This window comes from Procambarus clarkii, chromosome 37, assembly GCF_040958095.1.
Source record: "Procambarus clarkii isolate CNS0578487 chromosome 37, FALCON_Pclarkii_2.0, whole genome shotgun sequence".
NCBI classification, from domain to species: Eukaryota; Metazoa; Arthropoda; class Malacostraca; order Decapoda; family Cambaridae; genus Procambarus; species Procambarus clarkii.
In genome coordinates this window covers 15,396,239-15,416,818 of record NC_091186.1, presented here as the reverse complement: position 1 = coordinate 15,416,818, position 20,580 = coordinate 15,396,239, and the positions used below count along the sequence as shown (strand labels likewise).

The 20,580-nt window shown below is 49.3% G+C and overlaps 1 protein-coding gene across 2 annotated transcripts in view; it reads left to right on the top strand.

Moving 5' to 3' along the window:
* Nucleotides 1–20,580, top strand: part of LOC138372044 (uncharacterized) — a 114,301-nt gene that overhangs the window by 72,452 nt on the left and 21,269 nt on the right. The window contains exon 2 of one of the 2 annotated variants that reach the window (XM_069337160.1): nt 1,806–2,114. In XM_069337160.1, coding sequence (XP_069193261.1) covers nt 2,022–2,114 — 93 coding nt within the window. In that variant the 5' untranslated portion in view covers nt 1,806–2,021. Of the gene's footprint in view, nt 1–1,805; nt 2,115–11,148; nt 12,164–20,580 lie in introns of those variants that run through there. The other variant, XM_069337161.1, reaches the window with a different exon arrangement.

The following is a 20,580-nucleotide window of genomic DNA, read 5'->3' as shown; positions in this document are numbered from 1 at the left end:
ACGTATATGAACCATGAAAAAAAATCCATGGGTTTCTTTACAAATGTATTAAAAAAATAAATTTATGCACAAATATAAAAACTATAGACATAATGGATTTTTTATTGACATTCTAAAAACCTGTAGATAATACACTTTGTATAAAGAATATAAATTTACTATTTCAAATCTTGGCTGACTATATTATCAGGAGACAGGTAATCCAGGATTAGTTAATTCGTGAAAAACATTCATTAATGACTTGATAATAGTCCAGGACGGACCGAAACGCCGTCGTCTCTTCAATATCTTGTGTGTGGTCTGGTCACCATATCTTCAGCCACGTTATTGTGACTCATCGTCTGCAAAGAATATTACCCACAGGAACTTGAGTAAATCAAGAAAAAGCACAAACATTGATTAATTTAACGTCTGACTGATTTTAACATTGTTTAACTAAATGCATGCAATTTCCAGATAACTTCAAGATAAGGTAACCCACACCTGTTGATCTCATGCATACATCTGCCTCCCTGTTTATCGGATACCCCCACACACACACACCTGTGAGGCTTCCCGCCCGTGTGACCTGTGTAGGTGTGTAACACCGGCTGACACCGGCTGACAACGTTGTTGGTACCTATTAAGTTGTTTAGCGCCGGCCATCATCAGAAGAGGGTATTAGGTCACCCTATGTGTGTGTCCATGCCACGTCCACTGGCGCCTATGTCCAACAGGTGCCCACACCTGTTGGGCACGTCCACTGGCGCCTATGTCCAACAGCTGCCCACACCTGTTGGGCACGTCCACTGGCGCCTATGTCCAACAGGTGCCCACACCTGTTGGACACGTCCACTGGCGCCTATGTCCAACAGGTGCCCACACCTGTTACTGTTTCTGCTAGTTTAATCCTCCCCTTCTCAGTACCCCCACCGCCCCCACTTTCGTTATCAGACTGTGTACACGTGTCCTCGACACCTGCCAACGCTTGTTACACCAATCCACCCCTCCACCCCCATCGTCCCTGCCCCCCCCCCCCCCCCCCCTAGTTACCAAACTGCTTGCCCCTGGCCCGCCGACCCCCTTCGTTATGCTTCACCATCTGAATCAACGTGAACAAAAAAGCGGAGCTGTGGTCACGTTCTTGCTTCTCATGCCCAACGGTCGGCGTTGTGCTCCTGGTCCTCGTGTGTGTGTGTGTGTGTGTGTGTGTGTGTGTGTGTGTGTGTGTGTGTGTGTGTGTGTGTGTGTGTGTGTGTGTGTGTGTGTGTGTGTGTGTGCAGATACCAACCACAGTGCCCAGGGACACAGTAATGACCCAACCACACAGACCAGACGATGAGGAAACGGCGACGTTTCGGTCCGTGTTGGACCATTGTCAAGTCGTATGTGATGGGAGAGAGAGACGGAAATTAAGCCACCGCAAGAGGTGGCACGGGCATGAGTAGCCCGTTATGTGAGAGAACTTTTATGTGATTCTTCCAACGCTAGCTCCGGATTTCCCAGAGGAAGGTCTGGAGGAAGGCACGTAATGGGAGAGAGTTGTTGTTGTTGTTGATTAAGGCACCACAAGAGGTGGCACGGGCATGAATAACCCGTTGTAGATGTTTGGAGTGAATGTGGTGTTTGGTCGTGTAACAGGGTTGGTCGATCACTGCACGTTGTCACCTGTGGTTGTCACGCTCAGTTATCCAGTCATCTGCTTCTCGTTTAACTGTCTCATCTAATGCATAGTTTTAAACAAATGAATCTTATGTCTTTTAAAGCATATATCTATAATAATTCCTGCTGCAAATGTTTAACAGTTTGTATTTCTGCTCCCACAGATTGCTGAACAAAAGTCGTTCCAGTGAACTGAGCAAGCCTGATCACCCTCCGAAAAAGTACTCGGGAATTTATGTAAATGAACTAATGCAAAATCTAGACAAAATGTAAAAGAATTCATAAAAATAATGTAAAAGTTGAACACGGAGGCGCCCGTGTGTGTGGTAGCGAGTTTTGATACTCCTTCGTGCGCAGGGTAAACGGGCCCCAACACACTGATGGTGATGAAACAACTGACAGTCGCCATGAAGGATCCGGTCTACATCAACCCGCCTTCTAGGACCAGTCCGCTGCCCGACTCTGTCAAAGGGGTAAGTGACGTGGCACTTGATCTTGTTCCAAGTCTTGGCACCTTACTAATGCAGGTCATTCATTCGTCCAGGGACCTCGCTCGACCATAGGCCCTCGCTCGACCTGGGACCTCGCTCGACCAGGGCCCTCGCTCGACCTGGGACCTCGCTCGACCAGTGACCTCGCTCGACCAGTGACCTCGCTCGACCAGTGACCTCGCTCGTCCAAGACTTGCGCCGCTCGTGTCAGAGATTTAGACCTATCAGTAACATTTTTGTTACCAATATGTATACTAAGTTTTGCTATAACAGTCATTCATTTAGAACCTGTGGAACTAACGATGCTGCTCAAGTTCAGAATTTTATAGAAACGTATTTTAGCTATCCAAAGATAGCGAACAAATGACTGCGATTATGTTAGTTGCTATGTGTTGGGGGATAATATTGCGTGGGGGATGAGTGCTGCTTTTATTATTATTATTATTATTATTATTATTATTATTATTATTATTATTATTATTATTATTATTATTATTTTCTACCACAGACGTGGCCATACATTTACAATGCTAACCAGTATATATACATATTCTTCTGTCCTCCATGGACAAGATTAGAGATCTGTTATACACATAGTTCAGTGTTTTATTGAACAATTAACCACAGAAGGTGATTTGCAGTACTTTTAAAATGCTAATATAACCTACATACATAGATGCATAAATGCACAGATTTGCGTGCGAATGCGACACAAAATGGGGCACCATGGCAGACCTAGCACTCAGACCAACCATGTTGAAAGCCAAGAAACAATCAAGCTGGGACAGCCCCCATTGTAAACAACGAAGCCACAGCTTTGCTGGAGGCAACAACAACCCCCAGTGATCGTGCACGCCTCACAGCTGTGCAGGCTCCCCATGCAGGGGACTTCTTTTTGGCAGTCCCTGTGTCTGCGACAGGCACCTGTCTTGATCCGCAGGAGCGCCGTATTGCAGTTGCTCTCCGTCTTGCTGCCCCTATCCACACTGTTCATAGGTGTATTTGCGGCGAGGCAGAGGCAGACGAATATGGACTGCATGGCCTGCACTGTGGAAAATCTGGCGGTTGGCATTTTAGACACGACGAAGTCAATGACATCATTAAAAGGAGCCTTGCCTCTGCCCAGTGTCCAGCAGAGAGAGAGAGAGCCCTGCAATCTATTGAACCGTAACTCTGCTATCTTTGCTGGCCGACCAGATGGAATCACACTACGCCCTTGGAAGGGTGGCAGACAGTTGGCATGGGACTATACTTGCGTATCCACCCTGGCAACCACATACATTGTCCTCTCTGTCGGCCAAGCAGGAGCCGCAGCGACACACACAGAGAAAGAGACAAGTCAACCAAGTACAGGGAAATAGATCATCTGTACAACTTCGCTCTAATAGGATCTGAGACCCAAGGTCCATGGGGAGAGAGTGCAAGAAGGTTTCTTAAGGATCTTGGTTCCAGGCTCATTAACACCACAAGAGACCCTAGAGCGGCAAGTTTTCTCTTCCAGCGCCTCAGTGTAGCGATCCAGAGGGGGAATGCCCGCTGTGTCCTCGGTTCCTGCCCGGCGTCGGAGGAGTTCGAGGAAATCTACAGCCTCTAGGAAACAAACTTCCCATTATTTCCTCTTAATGTTCTCTTTTTGTAAAAATCATGTATGTAACTGTATAATCTTGTATAATAAAGTGTACAACATACAAAAATAAGGGGGTGGTAGAAGTGAACAGTCATACGTATTCAGAGTTAAATGGTAAGTTTTTCTTTGAATGCTCTGTGTTCTCTTCTTTGAGGCTGTGGGTCCCTTCAATTGCACCAGAGGTGGTACCCCTCTTTATATATATATATATATATATATATATATATATATATATATATATATATATATATATATATATATATATATATATATATATCCTACTTTAACAGGGTAAGTTAGCTGGTATAGAAACAAGTGTGTTATTGAGCACTTTACCACTGAAGGTGATTAATGTGCTTTTACAAGTTGAAGTTATAGTTACATCACACAGATGGTATAACTGATGCATTACATAGTCAATCTTGGGTACAAGTCCAACTTTGTGTGAGAAGTTTTGTTTTGTAGGAAGTTCGCTGTTGGAGCTTGACGTGGACAATTGTGGCGTGTCAGATAATACGGAGATTTACACACAGAGATCACACTAACGTGATGCATCAAATGAACAAATCCACAAGGGCTTTGACGCGGATTCGAACTTGCGTCCGGGAGCATCCCAGACACTGCCTTAATCGACTGAGCTCCGACAAGGTTAAAAAAGGGTTGAATCCGAAGTTCTACTGAACTTACTGGATCCCGTAGCCTCTCCGAGGCACAAACCAGGATTTTACACAACCCCCCCCCCTGCATCTCATTAATTGATTTCAGATGCCATTTGACCAGTTCTAAACTTGTTTTGTTCAAGAGCGGTGTTTAGGTTTTGCTTGTTTGAATCACATCTCATGAAATAGTTACGCTGAGAGACAGTTCTATTACTATCAAGGGCCCAAGACTTCAACATTCCCGTTGTACATAAGGGAAATAGCTGGCTGACCTCTGACGATCTTCAAAAAGAGAACTTGACAAACGCTTCCTAAGGATACCTGATCAACGGGGCTGTGGTTCATACACCAGACTGCAAACAGCGCCGTCTAACAGCCTAGTTGACCAGACCGCTAACCAGGAGGCCTGGCCAGAGTCAGGACAGCGTTGAAATTAATTCCCGGAACCATCAGAAGGTAGGTAGGTAGTGTAGCAGACAATTATCTTGAGGTTATCTTGAGATGATTTCGGGGCTGTAGTGTCCCCGCGGCCCGGTCCTCGACCAGGCCTCGCAAACCCCCAGGAAGCAGCCAGTGACAGCTGACTAACACCCAGGTACCTATTTTACTGCTAGGTAACAGGGGCATAGGGTGAAAGAAACTCTGCCCATTGTTTCTCGCCCGCGCCTGGGATCGAACCCAGGACCACAGGATCACAAGCCCAGCGTGCTGTCCGCTCGGCCGACTGGCTCCATAGCTCCCTAGCTAATACATTAGCGTGTATTGTATATACATCTCACACATTTGTAGCACACTAGGCAGGCACTAGCTCCAAGTATATTTGAGGGGAAGATGTGGTAGCCATGCGGTAGTGTTTGCTAAATAGACCTCGCTGCAGCAGTGTGTTGTGAAGCGATTGATGTCCGGGGCGCGCAGTCATTGGCAGGGCGAGGCAGGCAAGGCCACCTTCTGTCCTCCCTCTTGACCAGGGTGGCTGTCCTCTGCCGGCTGTGGCCCCGGGCCACGGTGAAGGCCACAGTACACCTACCATGGTCCGTGTTGCCTGCTGACGACCCCGGGCCACGGTGAAGGCCACAGTACACCTACCATGGTCCGTGTTGCCTGCTGACTGCCCCGGGCCACGGTGAAGGCCACAGTACACCTACCATGGTCCGTGTTGCCTGCTGACTGTCCCGGGCCACGGTGAAGGCCACAGTACACCTACCATGGTGGGTGTTGCCTGCTGACGACCCCGGGCCACGGTGAAGGCCACAGTACACCTACCATGGTCCGTGTTGCCTGCTGACGACCCCGGGCCACGGTGAAGGCCACAGTACACCTACCATGGTCCGTGTTGCCTGCTGACGACCCCGGGCCACGGTGACGGCCACAGTACACCTACCATGGTCCGTGTTGCCTGCTGACGGCCTCGGGCCACGGTGAAGGCCACAGTACACCTACCATGGTCCGTGTTGCCTGCTGACGACCCCCCAACACCAGCCACAGATATTACCGCCCTACTGGAATCTTGATGTCATTGATGTTAGTTGTTGATTGGTATATCACGATGTCATGAGATTACGTATTGTCTTGTACCTTGGAACCGTTGTTTAGTGATGGTTCCTTACTGAACATTGTCCTGGAGACCCTTTGGAGGCCATTTAGTTCAATTGTGGTTATCTCTGAAACCACTCGTGTTCTCTTTTGAACCCATTCTGCTATAAACCTTTCTTCCGCTGTACTTGCATTTATTACTGTGCCTGGGTGACACATTGACATGTGTCTGTACATGGGTGACACACTGGCATGTCTCTGTACATGGGTGACACACTGACATGTCTCTGTACATGGGTGACACACTGGCATGTCTCTGTACATGGGTGACACACTGACATGTCTCTGTACATGGGTGACACACTGACATGTCTCTGTACATGGGTGACACACTGGCATGTCTCTGTACATGGGTGACACACTGACATGTCTCTGTACATGGGTGACACACTGACATGTCTCTGTACATGGGTGACACACTGACATGTCTCTGTACATGGGTGACACACTGGCATGTCTCTGTACATGGGTGACACACTGACATGTCTCTGTACATGGGTGACACACTGACATGTCTCTGTACATGGGTGACACACTGGCATGTCTCTACATGGGTGACACACTGACATGTCTCTGTACATGGGTGACACACTGACATGTCTCTGTACATGGGTGACACACTGGCATGTCTCTGTACATGGGTGACACACTGGCATGTCTCTGTACATGGGTGACACACTGGCATGTCTCTGTACATGGGTGACACACTGACATGTCTCTGTACATGGGTGACACACTGGCATGTCTCTGTACATGGGTGACACACTGGCATGTCTCTGTACATGGGTGACACATTGACATGTCTCTGTACATGGGTGACACACTGACATGTCTCTGTACATGGGTGACACACTGGCATGTCTCTGTACATGGGTGACACACTGGCATGTCTCTGTACATGGGTGACACATTAACATGTCTCTGTACATGGGTGACACACTGACATGTCTCTGTACATGGGTGACACACTGGCATGTCTCTGTACATGGGTGACACACTGGCATGTCTCTGTACATGGGTGACACATTGACATGTCTCTGTACATGGGTGACACACTGACATGTCTCTGTACATGGGTGACACACTGACATGTGAGGTGTCACGCCCGCACTGTCAGGAATATTTACTTTGCTTCTGGCTTTCAATCAGGTGGTATAGTGCCCAAAAATTTAGGTGGTATAGTGCCCAAAGATTCAGGTGGTATAGTGCTCAAAGATTCAGGTGGTATAGTGCCCAAAGATTCAGATGGTATAGTGCCCAAAGATTCAGGTGGTATAGTGCCCAAAGATTCAGGTGGTATAGTGCCCAAAGATTCAGATGGTATAGTGCCCAAAGATTCAGGTGGTATAGTGCCCAAAGATTCAGATGGTATAGTGCCCAAAGATTCAGGTGGTATAGTGCCCAAAGATTCAGATGGTATAGTGCCCAAAGATTCAGATGGTATAGTGCCCAAAGATTCAGGTGGTATAGTGCCCAAAGATTCAGGTGGTATAGTGCCCAAAGATTCAGGTGGTATAATGCCCAAAGATTCAGGTGGTATAATGCCCAAAGATTCAGAGGGTATATACATTGTACAAACTTTCAAATGGTATACAATGAATACACATTCATCATTATCTTGATTTCAATTGTGTTTGTCGCAATTCGTTTAGAACACCATAAATTAAATTGACATAATGCACATTGTGCTTTGGTGAGCGAGGAACGCGTGGAGAAGACTTTTAGTCATAGCCCCGCACGGCAATGTGGTGACAAGGACTGGAGGTATACCCAGCGGAGTATACCAGTATACTGAGTATACTAGCAGTAAAATAGGTACCTGGGTGTTAGTCAGCTGTCACGGGCTGCTTCCTGGGGGTGGAGGCCTGGTTGAGGACCGGGTCGCGGGGACACTAAAGCCCCGAAATCATCTCAAGATACCAACTGTACGTGCTTCCTAGTGAAATGGGACGTGTCAAGATAGATTTCTGGAGTATGAGCTGGCAAGAGTAAGGAAGGCGAAGAATGATGTGCTATATCATTATTTGTGTATAAGTTGTGATGTTGTACAGTTTAGTATCGTGCCAAGAGAGATGTAAGTGAGTACATCTCACTTACATCTCAAGTGAAGAGGGAGAACGGCCTATTGACATAGCTCGGGTGCAGGGGGGGAGTTGTGTAAAATCCTGGTTTGTGCCTCGGAGAGGCTACGGGATCCAGTAAGTTCAGTAGAACTTCGGTTTCAACTCTTTTTTTTTTTTTTTTACCCTGTCGTAACTCAGTCGATTAAGGCAGTGTCTGGGATGCTCCCGGACGCAGGTTCGAATCCTCGTCACGGCCCTTGTGGATTTGTTCATGTAAGTGAGTGTTCTTACTACACAACTGGTGGTAAACAGCTTGGCGACGGGCCCTTGTAACAGCTGTTTGGTGTTCTAAATGGCGTAGGGAAGAACGTGTGTGCAAGAGAGAGGTACTTAGCGCAGCAGATGACCTCGTAGAGCAGCAGATGACCTCGTAGAGCAGCAGAAGACCTCGTAGAGCAGCAGATGACCTCGTAGAGCAGCAGAAGACCTCGTAGAGCAGCAGAAGACCTCGTAGAGCAGCAGAAGACCTCGTAGAGCAGCAGATGACCTCGTAGAGCAGCAGAAGACCTCGTAGAGCAGCAGATGACCTCGTAGAGCAGCAGAAGACCTCGTAGAGCAGCAGAAGACCTCGTAGAGCAGCAGAAGACCTCGTAGAGCAGCAGATGACCTCGTAGAGCAGCAGAAGACCTCGTAGAGCAGCAGATGACCTCGTAGAGCAGCAGATGACCTCGTAGAGCAGCAGAAGACCTCGTAGAGCAGCAGATGACCTCGTAGAGCAGCAGATGACCTCGTAGAGCAGCAGAAGACCTCGTAGAGCAGCAGAAGACCTCGTAGAGCAGCAGAAGACCTCGTATAGCAGCAGAAGACCTCGTAGAGCAGCAGATGACCTCGTAGAGCAGCAGAAGACCTCGTAGAGCAGCAGAAGACCTCGTAGAGCAGCAGAAGACCTCGTAGAGCAGCAGAAGACCTCGTAGAGCAGCAGAAGACCTCGTAGAGCAGCAGAAGACCTCGTAGAGCAGCAGAAGACCTCGTAGAGCAGCAGAAGACCTCGTAGAGCAGCAGAAGACCTCGTAGAGCAGCAGATGACCTCGCCTCGTAGAGCAGCAGAGAACTCTTCACTGTCGTCCCCACTGTGACTTACACGGTAAAGAGCTGTCTTACTTCTCAAAATGCCCTCGCTACGACCTGGCCGCAGAGCACCTTGCTCTACAAGCATATGCAGCGAGAAACATTCATGGTTCCGAGTGAGACTGTAACGTGATGTTAGTGTGGGTTGGTACTCCAGTTGCAAGTGAAGGTGCGCGGAGGTGTACCCAGGAGGGTGTACCTGCACCGCTATAGCATAGCAAGCCCACAGGTACACCTCCTCGCCCCCTCACCCCCATCCCCCTCCACCCTCGCCAACATCCACACCAGTTACAATTGGTTAATGAATTTGATTACCCGCATACATTACTATATTGATCAGTACGCCAAGTCGGCTTTTCACCCGCACCACACAATACAAAATCAAAGTGTGGGGCAGCGGGTGTTGGGTAGCGACCACGCGGCGGCAACACCACCTCGCATTCCACCTTCCTTACTCCTCCTCCTCCTTCCTAAGCACAGCTCCGGACCGAGATGGTCAGTGTAGCTTCTTCAGCCGCGGTGCAGGTACCTCGCGCGTCTCCTCTCCTTCGTAACTCGCTTAAATGCGCCTCCTCCCGCCTCGCAGGGACCGCCCAACTCTCCCGCGGAGGCGGGGGCGGCCGCCAGGGGAGGAGGAGGAAGACTTCACCAGGTGTCAAGTGCGATTAGCGATACCTGGGGACGGCGGCGAGGGTTGTGTTGTGATGGTAGAGGTCACCTGTGTGCCCGGAGTCACCTGGCGGGCCGGGGGTGGGAAGAGTCGCCTGCCAGGGTAGTAGTCCCAGGATGTTGTGGGACCCAAGACCGAGTCACAGTCGTCTGACCGCCCCTAAGGGACCCGTGTCGCGCGGACCAAGCAATACGAGTGTATAAGCAGAGTGTATTTGCGGCCATAGAATTCAAATGTAATTGAGATTACAAATCCCGTGAATATACAAGAGTGCTAGTGTCTACACCAATTTTTTTTTTTATTAAGTTATGAGGTACATCTGCATTAGTGCAGCTACCCTAGACTATATGAAGTGGAGTACACCAATCATATTCGCCACAATGAGTTTGACGGCAAACATCCCACGGCTTTAATGTCCAGTGTGGGTGATGTGTGGGGGCCACTGTGGTGGGTGATGTGTGGGGGCTACTGTGGTGGGTGGTGGGGTGGAAACTTAGCCTACCCTGCCACCCCCGCCCACCCTCAGGCACCAGCTCTGGCCACTTAGCAGCTCCCTACGCCCACAGGAAACCCATATGCTCGATGCTGCCTCGCACAAGCCATGCAATGCGTGTTAGTCTTCAAGATGCAGAACAGTTATTCATGGATCAATAGAACTTCATGCACGGGGGTACATTGTATGTTCTCTGTATATACACTAACATTCCACAATTACATCCACCCGACAACCTCATCTGACCACTAGAACAGGTCATCCCACTCACCCCCCCCCCCCAGCTACCACCACACAATCAACCGAACTCTCACCACCTAACAAAATCTAAGTACCACAACCCGAAAACAACCCCCCTTTTAACTCTCCACACCGTCTAGAACTATCCAGTGCAACCAACTGTCACCATCATCACTCCCGCGCAGGAATATCCCTGCAAAAAAAAAAGAAAAAAAAAAAAACATCATTACTACCACTCATCAGTCACCATCACTACCATTCAACTGTCACCATCACCACTACCACTAACTGTCACCACCACTAACCAACTGCCACTACCACTAACTGCCACCATCACTAACCAACTGCCACTACCACTAACTGCCACCATCACTAACCAACTGCCACTACCACTAACTGCCACCACCACTAACTGCCACCATCACTAACCAACTGCCACTACTACCACCCAGCTGCCATTACAACAACCACAACCCCACAACCCTCCTTCCACGATCACACCCATATCCCATCACCATGGGTACAACCTACCATTACAACCACCATGATCACAGCCTTGCATCACACTCAGCTACCATGACAACAACTTCCCATCCCAACTACAACCCCACCATAATCACAACCTACTCCATTACAACCACACTCCACCACCGAGATCAAAGCCTACCATCACAGCTACAACCCATTATTATAACCACAAACCATGACAATCACAGCCTCAACCACGACCCACCAACGTGATCACAACCTTCCATCACAACCACAATCAGCCACCATGATCACAACCCACTCCCATAACAACCACAACCTTCCCGAACAGCATCACCGGGAACAAGAAGAGCCCCTCAGCATCTGCAGCATCATGCTAACCACCCACCCTCGATGCTCCTTGTGTAGGCCTATAAGAATACTCTAACCGAGCCTACTCGTGCTAGACAGAAAGATCCAAATTATTGCGAGTAATGTAGGCCTATGCAACTGGCAAGGAAGTGGCGGTTGGGCATTTTGAATAGGCGCGAATGCCAATTGAAAAGTTTTAACTTGCGTGTGAATTTCAACAGATTTAAGAAATCGGTGATGTAGTTTTACGCTTGAGTGTGATTTACGTTTTTGACCGCTAAGTGTGTAGTGGTAGCGGCTGTGAGGGAGCGAGTTGTCCCGGAGGGTGTGGAGCGAGTTGTTCTGAAGGGTGCGGAGCGAGTTGTCCTGAAGGGTGCGGAGCGAGTTGTCCCAGTGTGGAGCCTGTATCCACCCCTCACACACTCGCTACTACTCTTCGGTAGCTAATACTCAGAGGCTATATATTATTATCTTATGTTGCAGTTCTCCGGTATATATATATATGTGCGTGTGTGTGTATTTGGTCAATAAAGAAAATTATTTAAGTGAGTTTTGATCGAATGAAACGATTGCAACTTGGAAACGAAGCGTTGGTGGCCACAATGTGGTGTTTGAGTGTTATTAACGAGGAGTTGAAGATGGCGGGCGGGCAGCGGGCGTGAGGAACTATTAGAGTGCGTCTCCTGGACGTCTGACACCACGTATGGCGACCACTGAGGTGAGTACCTCTCCTTAGATCTACTTAGATCTACTTAGATCTACTCCTGCCTGCCCTCCCTGGGGTCCTCTTCCCTACCTCTCTTCTTAGTCCTAAGTCCTAGAGATACTTTGGAAAGTATTGTCCGTACTTTCTAGGACACACTTTACAGGATAGATTTTTCCAAGCCTCGCTTTCCAGGGCGTACCTTCCAATTTTTAGAGTTTCTGTTTTTGCAGTTTTTGCAGCCAAGCCTACGATTTTGTAGCCACACGTATCTACGAGGGTCCGTCTGGCCTTCACTCCGTGATTTATGACTACGCCTCCCCATCCACCACCTTCCCCTGTCCCTAATACCTGGGACTCCTCGCCCTGCCCCTAATATTTGGGACCCTCACCACCACCACCCCCATCACCTGTCATCACCCTCACTCTCTTTCCACCCCGCCCTTCTCCTTACACCAGTAAACGGTGCTTTCTCAACCTTTATATACGTTCGTTTTCTCTCCCACGTGTGTATACACTCCCAGGTGTGTATACACTCCCAGGTGTGGAATACACTCCCAGGTGTGGCATACACTCCCAGGTGTGTATACACTCCCAGGTGTGGTATACACTCCCAGGTGTGTATACACTCCCAGGTGTGTATACACTCCCAGGTGTGGTATACACTCCCAGGTGTGTATACACTCCCAGGTGTGGTATACACTCCCAGGTGTGTATACACTCCCAGGTGTGGAATACACTCCCAGGTGTGGTATACACTCCCAGGTGTGTATACACTCCCAGGTGTGTATACACTCCCAGGTGTGTATACACTCCCAGGTGTGGAATACACTCCCAGGTGTGGTATACACTCCCAGGTGTGCATACACTCCCAGGTGTACATACACTCCCAGGTGTGGTATACACTCCCAGGTGTGGTATACACTCCCAGGTGTACATACACTCCCAGGTGTGGTATACACTCCCAGGTGTGGTATACACTCCCAGGTGTACATACACTCCCAGGTGTGGTATACACTCCCAGGTGTGGTATACACTCCCAGGTGTACATACACTCCCAGGTGTGGTATACACTCCCAGGTGTGGTATACACTCCCAGGTGTACATACACTCCCAGGTGTGCATACACTCCCAGGTGTGGTATACACTCCCAGGTGTGTATACACTCCCAGGTGTGGTATACACTCCCAGGTGTGGTATACACTCCCAGGTGTACATACACTCCCAGGTGTGCATACACTCCCAGGTGTGGTATACACTCCCAGGTGTGTATACACTCCCAGGTGTGTATACACTCCCAGGTGTACATACACTCCCAGGTGTGTATACACTCCCAGGTGTGGTATACACTCCCAGGTGTGGTATACACTCCCAGGTGTGTATACACTCCCAGGTGTGTATACACTCCCAGGTGTACATACACTCCCAGGTGTGTATACACTCCCAGGTGTGGTATACACTCCCAGGTGTGGTATACACTCCCAGGTGTGTATACACTCCCAGGTGTACATACACTCCCAGGTGTGGAATACACTCCCAGGTGTGGTATACACTCCCAGGTGTACATACACTCCCAGGTGTGGTATACACTCCCAGGTGTGGTATACACTCCCAGGTGTACATACACTCCCAGGTGTACATACACTCCCAGGTGTACATACACTCCCAGGTGTTCATAACACTGCCACGGGTGTACCGAGACTAGGCTCGTTACCCCAGGGCATGATTGGGTCGTCGCGGGCAATATAGATAACTGCCCCAGGTGTTTGTCCCTGGAGAGGGGGTGTTAACCCCCATCCTTAGCCACCCACCCCCTTAGCCACACCCACCCCCTTAGCCACACTCTCCCGTGATGCCACCCACCCACCCCCTTAGCCACACCCCCCTTAGCCACACCCACCTGGGATGCCACCCCATCTTCTAGCTTACCAAATCCGTCGCATTATTGAATGAATCCACCCATCCACTGACAAGTCGACGTGCTTAATAACAGTGAGGGCGCTGAAAACATTGACGTTGTCTATATGTATGGGGTCTTGATTGGTGAGGTGGGTTGCTTGGGTTCGTACGATGATGGTTAGGATGTATAGGTCTAAGAAACGTATTCTGCTATGTCACAAGATTCAGGTAGCCTTCTCTTCTGTAACAGGATCTACGAAGCAAACTGTAAGAGGGGTTTAAATAGTCCTCTCATCTGTTACAGGATCTAGGTAGAACAAACTTTGTTCATGTTTGAAGAACAGAACAGAACATTTGTTAAAAAAACAATTGAGCCTGAACGCATTTTGGTACATGTGCATTTATGCAGCTGCCGTAACCTAGACCTTATGATTGGGGGGGGGGGGTGGAAGGAAGGAATTATCAGAGGAAAGCGCCAAGTCATTACGACTATATAGCACTTGGAAGGGGTCAGGATAAGGATTTAGGATGGGGCGGAGGGGGAAAGGATTGGTGCCCAAGCACTTGTGGACGGTCGGGGGATTGAACGCTGACCTGCATGAAGCGAGACCGTTGCTCTACCGTCCAGCCCCAAGTGGTTGGAGAGGTTGGGGGAGAGTGGGGGGTACATATACAGTTCGTCAAGCGCTAGGCTACGCGAAGCTGAAAATCCGCATCTCGCAAGATGGTTACTCATACCGCGCCATGTTGTGAGTAGTTGTACCGCGCGCATTATGAGGATTTCCTCAAGAACACGAGAGTTAATCAAATGGTTGCAAAGCTCCAGGGGCCAGATACACGAAAGCACTTACGAACCTGGGGCCAGATTCATGAAAGCACTTACGCAAGCACTTACGAACGTGTACAGCTTTATTCAATCTTTGACGGCTTTGGTTACATTTATTAAACAGTTTACAAGCATGAAAACTTCCCATTCAGCTGCTGTTATTGTTATAAACAGCCTCCTGGTGCTTCGGAGCTCATTAACTGCTTATTAATTGTAAACAAAGCCGCCAAAGATTGAGAAAAGATGTACAGGTTCGTAAATGCTTGCTTAAGTGTTTTCGTGAATCTGGCCCCTTGTACATCTTTTCTCAATCTTTGGCAGCTTTGTTTCCAATTATTAAACAGTTAATGAGCTCCGAAACACCAGGAGGCTGTTTATAACAATAACAACAGTTGAATGGAAAGTTTTCATGCTTGTAAACTGTTTACTAAATGTAACCAAAGCCGTCAAAGATTGAGGAAAGATGTACACGTTCGTAAGTACTCGCGTAAGTGCTTTGGTGAATCTGGCCCCCCTGGTACCTCATGGCGAGATTGGGGCGGGAAGATCTGAAGGATCTATAATGACTGGGCATTCAATGTTATAGTGCGTGAGATAATGACCTAATTCCTGTTCACGGAGTGCTCAGGATTGGGAGATCCGTCACCTGTAGCCACCTGCCACAGGTAACCCAACCTGATCCTTGGCAACCACTGTGTCGCACAGTCTGGTCGACGTTTTGTGCTGCCCATAAACATAGGTTTCGGATCTGAACACATCATAGCTTTTTATACGGGTGCTTTTAGACCTTTACGAGTTAGTAGTTTCTCTTCTATCAGACTCGAGTGTTTGGACCAATGTAGTCTTAGCAACAGAGAAGGGGGGGGGGGTGCCTGGGTCTTGTTCAACTTTGTCCTTGTGACATGCAAATTTGGCTGAAATATCTGTGCCATTCTGGTGGGTCATATTTATGTGCGGTTGTTCAACGTCCTCCCAGCAAGCATAAGAAATATTGCCGGAACAACCGTGGACATCTTCAAGAGGAAACTAGATTTATTCCTGCAAGGAGTGCCGGACCAACCGGGCTGTGGTGGATATGTGGGCCTGCGGGCCGCTCCAAGCAACAGCCTGGTGGACCAAACTCTCACATGTCAAGCCTGGCCTCCGGCCGGGCTTGGGGAGTAGAAGAACTCCCAGAACCTCATCAACCAGGTATCAACCAGAACTAAGGTAGGATAGGTATGAGTGAGTGGTAGGATAGGATTGAATTGAGATAGGTTAAATTAGGTTCGTATAGGTTAGGATAGGGTGAGATAGGATAAGATGGCATAGATAGGTAGGTAATATAGACGTGGCGGAAGATAGAACATGGTAACAAGAAATCACTGACAGTAATATATGTAAATAAACACATAGAAAAAAAGCGACAATTCTGAATGTTTTCGTGTCTGCATTCCTTGATTATGAGTTGAAACTCGAAAACGTTCAGAATTTTGGCTTCATTGTTTTTTTTTCCTATGTTAATACTTACGAATCACGTACATACATAACCGAATCATACATACTCCTCCCTCCCTCACCTCCCTCCCTCCCTCCCTCTCTTGCCTCCCAACCAAACATGAGAGATGCCACTTGTGCCATCCCCCCCCCCCCACCAATGCCACATTTCAAGGTCAGGTTATATTCCTGTGTCTACCCACTACTACCCTAACAGCCTGTTTTCAAAGCTTGAATGAAAGCTGTGTTGATATGTCGAAACTATCTAAGTACCTCTTTAACAACCTAGCTGGGGCCAATAGTGTGTACGCCCACGCCCACGCCCACGCCCAGGCGACGGGTATTGTTGTTATGACTGGATCACCCCCCCCCCTTTACCACTCCCCTCCCCACCCCTTCCCTTCTCCACCTCCCAATCGTCTAAGGGGGGATATGCCACCTATTTCCTGCTAATTAATATGTAGAGCTTGAATCAAAACTCTACATAAGACACGTGTAATCATAACACTATTCAACTACTTAAAGTCCGGAGCTGGAGCCCCCGTGGGGCAGTTCATTGCTGCCTTTCAACTTCGTTCTGACAGTTCCTGCGACGGCGCTGGAACCAATCGTATTGGCGTATGCCTTTCCATTGGAGACTTTCGGCGCCGTGGAGAGTGGGGACCTGCTGCATGGGTAACAGCTTCTCCCCCCGTATCAACCTACCCTGGCTCTGTGCCCTGGAGAGGCCACTCCAGACCGACACCCAGAGCGCAACTCCATAGTCTCCTAAGACTGATGGATGCCTACTACTTTTCAACTACTTTGCCTTCCTCCTGCCGCCACCATCCCAGAAGGCACAGCATCGGCAAACGTCGCTCTCTCGCCTCATACGTCGCTTTTTCAACGAATTCGACTCTTGTCCCTTAAAATGCGACGTATTAGTTCAGAGTATAGCGCCGTTATAATGACGTTTTCTAGGCATCAGCCCCCATAGATTAGATGGGGTTGCTTGGGGGAGGGTCGTACGTTTGTGGTTAGGGGGGGGGGAACATTTGCATTTTGTACACAGTGGCAGATCCAGAGAACGGGCTGGTCGTTAACACTTCCTGGACGGTACGATAACGCTTCCTCCTCAATATTTATGCTCGGCTCCAAAATTGTGGGGGGGGGGGGGGGGGGTGAGCTGAGTGTGTGTGGGGGGGGGGGGTGTAGTGAGCTGAGTGTGTGTGTGTGGGGGTGTAGTGAGCTGAGTGTGTGTGGGGGGTGTAGTGAGCTGAGTGTGTGTGGGGGGTTGTAGTGAGTTGAGTGTGTGTGTGGGGGGGGGGTGTAGTGAGCTGAGAGTGTGTGTGGGGGGGGGGGTGTAGTGAGTTGAGTGTGTGTGTGTGGGGGGGGGTGTAGTGAGCTGTGTGTGTGTGGGGGGGTGTAGTGAGCTGAGTGTGTATGGGGGGTGTAGTGAGCTGAGTGTGTGTGTGTGGGGGGGGTAGTGAGCTGAGTGTGTGTGTGGGGGTGTAGTGAGCTGAGTATGTGTGGGTGTAGTGAACTGAGTGTGTGTGTATGGGGGGTGTAGTGAGCTGAGTGTGTGTGGGGGGGGGTGTAGTGAGCTGAGTGTGTGTGGGGGGGGGTGTAGTGAGCTGAGTGTGTGTGTGGGGGTGTAGTGAGCTGAGTGTGTGTGGGGGGTGTAGTGATTTGAGTGTGTGTGTGGGGGTGGGGTGTAGTGAACTGAGTGTGTGTGTATGGGGGGTGTAGTGAGCTGAGTGTGTGTGTGTATGGGGGGTGTAGTGAGCTGAGTGTGTGTGTGTGGGGGGTAGTGAGCTGAGTGTGTGTGTGGGGGTGTAGTGAGCTGAGTATGTGTGGGTGTAGTGAACTGAGTGTGTGTGTATGGGGGGGTGTAGTGAGCTGAGTGTGTGTGGGTGTAGTGAGCTGAGTGTGTGTGGGGGGGGGTGTAGTGAGCTGAGTGTGTGTGTGGGGGTGTAGTGAGCTGAGTGTGTGTGGGGGGTGTAGTGATTTGAGTGTGTGTGGGTGTAGTGAACTGAGTGTGTGTGTATGGGGGGTGTAGTGAGCTGAGTGTGTGTGTGTATGGGGGGTGTAGTGAGCTGAGTGTGTGTGGGTGTAGTGAACTGAGTGTGTGTGTGTGGGGGGGTGTAGTGAGATGAGTGTGTAGATGAGCAGTGAGCCGAGCATGCAGATAACCAGTGAACCGAGCATATAGATAACCAGTGAACCGAGCATATAGATAACCAGTGAACCGAGCATGTGGATAACCAGTGAACCGAGCATGCAGATAACCAATGAACCGAGCATATAGATAACCAGTGAACCGAGCATATAGATAACCAGTGAACCGAGCATGCAGATAACCAATGAACCGAGCATATTGATAACCAATAAACCGAGCATATAGATAACCAGTAAACCGAGCATATTGACAATCAGTGAGCCGAGCGGTTGAGTCTTACATAATACCATGTGTCCCCTAGCCTGGGTAATCCAGCCTGCTGGTCCTCCCGGGGTACAGAGGACATCGGCCTCGCTCCTGGAGGCTGTTGCCTGGAATTCTGCGGAGTTAGCACGGTAAACACCGGGGTTACAGGAGGCAAGATGTGATGTGTATCGTGGAGGTGCAACGCCTGCTCCCGGAGGCGCCGCTCGGAGGCGCCTGGTTGTCAGGACCACACAAGTCAGCCAGGTGTAGGCCCACACAAGTCAGCCAGGTGTAGGCCCACACAAGTCAGCCAGGTGTAGGCCCACACAAGTCAGCCAGGTGTAGGCCCACACAAGTCAGCCAGGTGTAGGCCCACACAAGTCAGCCAGGTGTAGGCCCACACAAGTGAGCCAGGTGTAGACCCACACAAGCGAGCCAGGTGTAGGCCCACACAAGTCAGCCAGGTGTAGGCCCACACAAGTCAGCCAGGTGTAGACCCACACAAGTCAGCCAGGTGTAGGCCCACACAAGTTAGCCAGGTGTAGGCCCACACAAGTCAGCCAGGTGTAGACCCACACAAGTCAGCCAGGTGTAGGCCCACAAAAGTGAGCCAGGTGTAGACCCACACAAGCGAGCCAGGTGTAGGCCCACACAAGCCAGCCAGGTGTAAGCCTGCACACATGTGCTGTGTTGTAATATCACAACGTCTTGGAGCGTCATGTGTGTGTGTGTCAAAGTCAATGACTGCCTTCCACAACTACCACCATACAATACGCTGGCTTCCACAACTACCACCATACAATACGCTGCCTTCCACAACTACCACCATACAATACGCTGCCTTCCACAACTACCACCATACAATACGCTGGCTTCCACAACTACCACCATACAATACGCTGGCTTCCACAATTACCACCATACAATACGCTGCCTTCCACAACTACCACCATACAATACGCTGGCTTCCACAACTACCACCATACAATACGCTGGCTTCCACAACTACCACCATACAATACGCTGCCTTCCACAACTACCACCATACAATACGCTGGCTTCCACAACTACCACCATACAATACGCTGGCTTCCACAACTACCACCATACAATACGCTGCCTTCCACAACTACCACCATACAATACGCTGGCTTCCACAACTACCACCATACAATACGCTGGCTTCCACAACTACCACCATACATTACGCTGACTTCCACAACTACCACCATACAATACGCTGGCTTCCACAACTACCACCATACAATACGCTGGCTTCCACAACTACCACCATACAATACGCTGGCTTCCACAACTACCACCATACAATACACTGGCTTCCACAACTACCACCATACAATACGCTGACTTCCACAACTACCACCATACAATACGCTGGCTTCCACAACTACCACCATACAATACGCTGACTTCCACAACTACCACCATACAATACGCTGGCTTCCACAACTACCACCATACAATACGCTGGCTTCCACAACTACCCCCATACAATACGCTGGCTTCCACAACTACCACCATACAATACGCTGGCTTCCACAACTACCCCCATACAATACGCTGGCTTCCACAACTACCCCCATACAATACGCTGGCTTCCACAACTACCTCCATACAATACGTTGACTCTGTGCTCACATATTTGTTGAGGATGAGCTCAATCTCATTGATCCTGCCTTTCAACCCATAATCGCCTGAGGGGGTGTTGGTTCTAGAGGCTATTGGGCTCTTGCGTGTCTACATTTAAAGTTGGGCGTGGATTCTGCCTCTACCACTTCCCTTAGCGCATTACATTTGTTCACTATT